Consider the following 6,803-nt stretch of genomic DNA (forward strand, 5'->3'; position numbering starts at 1 on the left):
CACACACACACACACACACACACACACACACACAGGGGAAACACACAGACACACCGAGCATTGTTACACTTACAGGAGACAGACTAGTTTATCCCAAATCCCACGCAGAGATATATGTGTATTGTGTTTCCCACCAGGATTAGAGTGTCCCTGGACAGCATGATGCCTAATGACAAAGCCACTTCCTGCTCTGTTAATGTCAGAGGAAAAGAAAAGTGTTGCATGCTGGGAATTATTCAGGAGCACTGGGCCAGGAAGGACACTACCACAGAAGATCCCTGTCAAAAGACAAGAATGACAAAAGCAGATAAAATATGTTGTAGTTCAGTGTAAGCGCATTTTTGTTGTCTGTGTGTGCATACATGTTACTGTGTAGTTAAGTGAATGAGTTTTAGTAGTGTCTTTGCTTTAGCTTTTGTCCTGTGACTTACTTGGCAAATTTGTAACTTGTTCTTTGGCTGTCAGTTGGGGGTTTAAAGGAGTAATTTTACATTTTGGTGAAAACTCCTTATTACTTTAATAGTAAATCAATCTCATGTCTGCATTAAGTTTGGAACTGGTAAAAAGTAAAGAGTTAGTGGTTTTAGCAGTGCTGTAACCTGACTCAAACACTGTGTGCAGTTCCTAGAAATCTTGTTGAGTTTCCAAGGTTTGGTATCATTCCTTTGCATAGACCAGAACTAAAATGTGTGCTTACTCCATTTAACTGACTGAAAGGATAAACTGTATGTCAAGAAATAGTTTAACAAACCCCCAAAATCACAAAGGGTTATTTTTACATGTTTGTTCATGTACGGCTTACAAAAACAAGGTTTAGTGAACTTTATAAATATTTGTAGGTGTATTTTTTCACTTTGGACAGAGCAAGGCTGGTTATGTCCACCTGCCTTAAGTCTTTATGTTAAGCTAGGCTAACAATGTCCTGATCCTGGATTAGTATTTAACTTACAGACATAAGATTGATATTGTTCTCAAATAAGTGTATTTCCTAAAATGTTGAACTATTTCTTTAACCTAACTAATTGAAACATTTTCAGCGGTCCCGGGTGGCTGTGCTACCTCTGATTAATGTTTATGCATTGAAAAGGCCGTATAGACTGGCCTTTTCAATGCATAAATCATGTATCATCATATATCATGCTGTGTGTATCTGAAACTCACCAACAGGCCTGTGGGTCCCTACTGAGACAGTGAGTCGATCATAGCGACACTGAAAGTCATTTTCCAGATCAAAATAATCAAACTCCAACAGAATGCTATAACCTGGAGGAACACTGATGCTCCAAAGACACAACCTAAAGAGACACAGAGATATAATTTATCCATTGCACTATATTAATACAGATGCTATTTTCTAGCTAGAGCTAAAAGGTAAATATTTTTTTTTTACAGACTTCTGATCTGAAAAACTGAACATTACATAACTGAGGGCATTTTGATCTCTTTTTGTGCTGATTGTGGTCATTGGAACAGTATAAGTGAGGACCAAAGAGAATGTATGATACATGGCAGTTAGGCTACAGTTACAACTATATGTCATCCAAGCTCCTTTCTGCTTGTCATGAGTGTCCCTCACTGGTTGTTGTCATAGTGATCCCCTGGGAGAGCGGGGTTTTTGAATACCCCCTTACTGGCAGTTACAGGCCCATCCCTCACACTGCAGAGTCCTGGGAGACACATACACACACAGAGTACTGTGTCACAGAAGCATTATGAAATATGAAAAATAAGAGTTGCTGTGATGAGAGGAACAACAACTTACTCGATAAAGTTGTTCGTTGCTGCTGATCATCAGCTAAAGCAAACACACAAACATAAAAAAAGAGAATATGTGTAAGAAAAAGTCAATTTTTAGCCAATATTATACCAATACATTAACATCTTCTGGTAGAACTGTGTAGACATCTGCTGTATGTCACCTATACATTTACATCACAGACTGTAACAAATCATGGAAGTAGCATAGTTGATGTCACCCAGTGGTTTGTGGACTGCAGTTTTAAAGCCATATTTTGCATTTGGTATTTTAGAGCCAGAAATTACCATATTTGGACAAAAGGGCAGAGCTAGGGAGGATGACACATCTAAGACGTCTGTTGTGTATGGTTTCATGGCACTTTGCCATTTTTAACCCTTTTAGTGCCGGCTGGTGCCATTGATTTGCATGTATGACACTTCACAGAGCTAGTTCTGCAGATATTCTCTTAAGTTTCCAGCTAACGCTAGCACCAGCTTGGTTGGCAAAACGCTGAACAAAACTAAAATGTTCCAATTGATACATAAACTGTGATAAAGTGAAAACCCACAGTTAGGGGATTAAAGTTTAGGAATAAAACATAGGCAACCCAAAAAAAAGTTCACGGCTATTGAAATCTGTCGTCCTTGTGTTTCAAATACGTGGGCCAGACGTTGCCGTCGAAGAGGCCGGGGGGGTCTGGCACCGTGTAGTTCCTGGAGCACATGTATTCATTTTATAATGCACTATTGTCATTATTATAGAGCATTATACTGTGATTATAAGTTACTCTAATTGGTACTCTAATACTGTATTTTTGTAGTCATCAACTAAGTACATTCAATCTTGCTAATAAATACGGATGTCCACAGATTACACAAAGTTTATACTTTTTATATGTTTATTGAAGCGATTGTGCAGTATTATAATACTTAACCTAATAAGTAAATATAAAGACTTATAAAAACATGAATATTTCTGAGTACTATAATTATACTATGCTACAAGCAACTTATAACGCATTATAAGAATATATGTAATGCATTGCAGACATGGACTGGAAAGTGTCACAGAATTATCACCTGACACTGCCATTCCCTTCAGTTCTGTGGTCCTGTTTTTAGCTCATTATTTTGGTGTTACGGTCAATCTAATCAACCTTGTTTTCAGTCACAGCAGGAAGCTGTTTTCAGAAAAAACATCTCTGATGCCCACCACCATATGACATACAGACTAGCTGGGGAACACAGTTTTGTGGCTAAAGAGCCAGCTATTTTTCCCAGGAGTCGTGGAGACCAGAACAGAACTAACGATAAAGGGAATATTGGACTTTTGCATTTGTCAGGTGGACAGAAACATGACTCCAATTTTGCTCCGTATCTGCTGACTGTGTAAATTAGCAACTGTAATTTGCTTTCCTTCATAATGTCATTATGTCAATTTTGTGTAACACTCCAACACGGGTCACAATACAGACATTAAATACTTTTTTAAGGGTCATGTGAAAGCCATTTGACACATTATAGTCACTTTGATCATTGACTTTTCCTAACAAACGGTGATCATTTGATCCTCTGTTTCATAAACTATTTAGACCTCTGATAAATAATGTTTAAAAATAAATAGAAACTGTCATCGTGATTTATTTAATGATAACCCAACCTACCCTCTCTTAGTTTACGCTTTATCCATGGCAGCAGCAGTCTGACATCAGTAAAAACCCCAGGAGACCCTCTCCTGAAAGGGGCGCGGCTGCTGTTGTTTCCCCAGCTCCGACCACATCCCTTCCCCCAGGAAGTTACACCCAGTGCTACCCAATGACCGCCGCCTGAACCCGCTGGACATACCAGCGGACCCCCTGAGTCCCCCTAGAGGATAATAAAGGGAGTTAAAACACTGCAAAAAAACTTTTTAAAGCTACTAAATAATGAGATGTGAATAACTAATTTTTAGTTCCCAGGTATTAGTGATGCATCACTGCTCTTGAACTTGAGAGTAGAATAATGGAAAAAAATAGGCAGATGAATGTTTCTTATTTTTACCTGGCATGCATCTTTCCCTCCTTTCTCTGGCCCGGCACACAGGACAGTCATGGGTGGCTGAGGTCTAGCTTGTCTCTGGTTAAGAATTGAACTTTTGACAGTCTGGAGGACATATTTACATTTCGCTGGGTCGACCAAGTCTAACTGGACCTCTCTCAGCACCGCAGGAAGAGGACCCTCTGGGAAACAACAAAATAAATACAAGCTATCCTTTAAAGTGTAATTTATTTATGTTTCAACCTGGACCCTTTTTTCCTATGCATTAGTAGTCTATATCCATGACTTTCCTTTCCCGAGATTGCTCCGTTATCCCAGGAAATTCCGCCGGATTTCACTCTTTTCGGCCGGATGTCCATTACTTTCCTCTTTCTATGTGTTGTAATTCTAAACTCCGGTGGATTTATGACAGCTATGGTTAACTGCTCCTCGGATCTCTATAGGGTAAATCCAGACAGCTAGCTAGACTATCTGTCCAATCTAAGTTTTCTGTTGCAAGACTTAAACAACTTTTGAACGTAAACATGTTCCACTAAAACAAGTTCCTTTCCGAGGCCCATGACGATTGTGATTGGTTTAAAGAAATGCAAATAAACCGGAGCACGTTTTTCTCCCATCACGGAAAGTTGTGTGGACTAAATTGAGACTAGTGTCTAAGTGACTAATGTAAACTAAAATGCTAATAATGCCTGGTAATAGGCAGCCGCAAACCGGGCTGCAATATACACTTTTCCACTGACAAACTCATATTATTATTCTTAGTGTCTGACAACATAATGGAGAGAATCCCAACAGAGGTTGACCTTTTTGTGAAGCGTAAGATCCTTTTAGTTTAACATGAAACAGCTCTGAAATCACCCAACCTACCAGACTCCATTTAAATAAGCAATTCTTTTACCGTGAATAGTGCCTGCATGTTTCCACATATAAGGGTTTATTTCAACCGAGTATATATCATTGACGTTCCACTTCCGGGATTGCTCTGTTGCAGACCGAAATTCCGGTGGATTTTACTCATTCAGGCCGGATATCTGTTGCCTATGGCTTCCTTTGTGTTGGCATTTTATACTCGATTAATGAGGGATATGGTTAATTGCTCCTCAGATTTTTGCAGGGTTAATCCAGACAGCTAGCTAGATCTATCTGTTCAATCTGAGTTTTCTGTTGCATGACCGAAACAGCATTCAAACGTAACATGTTCCACCAAAACAGGTTCCTTCTTAAGGATATTTTGCAGTGGCACCGTAGCTTTTCCCGGTGTCTGGCATCGCCTAAGAAGAGCGTTTAGGGTTAGGGTGGGGGTTAGGTTTAGGTTTAGGAAAGCAATAGACTGTTGGGTTTAGGAAAGCAAATACGGGACTTGGGACAACAACGGGAAGGTGGGTCTAGAAAATAACAACAGGATGGTTTCGGTTGGGCTAGGGTTAGGGTTAGGGGGTTAGGGTTAGTGGTTAGGGTTAGGGTTTAGGGTTTAGGTTTAGGAAAGCAATAGACGGTGGGGTTTAGGAAAGCATAACGGGACTGGGACAACAAAGGGAAGGTTGGGTTTAGGAAATAACAGGATGGTTTCGGTTGGGCTAGGGTTAGGGTTAGGGACGCCTATATGTCATACAGGTCATTATCTGTGAAAGGGGGCGTGGCTGAATCATATGGGGGCGGGTCAAACATCAACAATAAAACAGGAAGTCACAGGCTGAGTTCAATGACACCTCACATAAGTATCTACGTTAAACGGTTCAAATGTTATGAATGGGGGCGTGGCCTGTGTGACGGGCGTGGTCATAATATTGGCCGGCATTTATCACATGTAGACCACAACATCTAAGTTTCATGTAAATCGGATGATGTTTGTCCTATAAAGCATATTTTTGTTGCCAGATGGTGGGGCATCTCCAAAATCCATATTGGCCTGTAGGTGTCCTCAGGCCTGGACTCTTGGGTTTGTGGGAATTTCAAGCAGATACGACAACGTACACTGTAGTTACAGCCACTTAATTCTTCATTGCTAAACACTCAAAATGGCCGCCATGCCATGCTCACAAGTTAATAACTTTTCCTCTTCAACAATCTTAAGATGACACAGACCAAGTTTGAAGTTGATCGGATGAAGTTCTAGGAGGAGGTCGTTAAAGTATGCACCTTGTCTTTTAGGCCTACTTCCTGTTGCCACTAGGGGGCGCTATGATTTTGAGCGAATTTCGGCGTGTAGATGTCGTCAGGGGCGGACTCTGATGAATCGTGAAAAGTTTCGAGCCAATCGGATCATGTACGCTCAAGTTACACCACTTCTGTTTCGGTGGCGAATCGCGCAAAATGGCCGCCCCGCCACGGCCACGCCCTAGACGAAAAGTTTTTTTTTAATAACTCTTCATCATTAACATGTTAAGATGACACCACACAAGTTTGAAGTGATCGGACGAAAGCTCTATGAGGAGTTGTTAAAGTACGACATGTGGAAATGGGCAAAATCGCATAATTTTGCACATTCAAAACAAAATGGCGGATTTCCTGTTGGGTTTAGGGGGGGGCTACAATGGAGTTTTATGGGTTTTTTCCCCTGCCATGATACATATGTGTACCAAGTTTTGTGACTCTACGTAATCGAGAGCTGCAGGGGCTCAATTTTCTTAATTTCTTAGGTGGCGCTAGCGAGCCATTTTGTGCGCCTATTCCCGAAACCATTAAAATACGTAAATTTTCACCAGACTTGATGCGACCGCCAAATTTGGTGAGTTTTTGAATATGATAAGACCTCCAAAAAGGCAATTCATTTGCCGGATAAAAGAAAGAAGAAAAGAAAGAATAAAGAATAATTCCTCAGTTCCAATAATTCCTAAGTTCCTAATTATTAAAAGCTGTCTTGTTTGTCTTTTTGTGTTTCAACAATCACCATTTTAGTTTGGTTGAAATTAGCTCGCTTTGCCAACCTTCCTCCACCGCAACGCTGAAGAGGAGGGTCTGGCTAGTCCACACAGCATTCTGGGAGGGAGAAAAACATGCTCTGTTTATTGGCATTTCTTTAAAACTTT

General features: G+C 40.5%; 1 protein-coding gene across 1 annotated transcript in view; it reads right to left on the reverse strand.

Moving 5' to 3' along the window:
• The window catches only part of LOC116693953 (ovochymase-2), a 34,012-nt gene that overhangs the window by 8,403 nt on the left and 18,806 nt on the right, over positions 1-6,803 (reverse strand). The window contains exons 6-11 of the mRNA XM_032523332.1: positions 3,778-3,956; positions 3,402-3,603; positions 1,763-1,795; positions 1,577-1,667; positions 1,162-1,295; positions 135-278 (exon numbers count right to left, since the gene is read on the reverse strand). Of these exons, the coding sequence (XP_032379223.1) occupies positions 135-278; positions 1,162-1,295; positions 1,577-1,667; positions 1,763-1,795; positions 3,402-3,603; positions 3,778-3,956 (783 nt within the window). The remainder of the gene's footprint in view (positions 1-134; positions 279-1,161; positions 1,296-1,576; positions 1,668-1,762; positions 1,796-3,401; positions 3,604-3,777; positions 3,957-6,803) is intronic.

This window comes from Etheostoma spectabile, chromosome 8 (genome assembly GCF_008692095.1).
Source record: "Etheostoma spectabile isolate EspeVRDwgs_2016 chromosome 8, UIUC_Espe_1.0, whole genome shotgun sequence".
Lineage (NCBI taxonomy): Eukaryota > Metazoa > Chordata > Actinopteri > Perciformes > Percidae > Etheostoma > Etheostoma spectabile.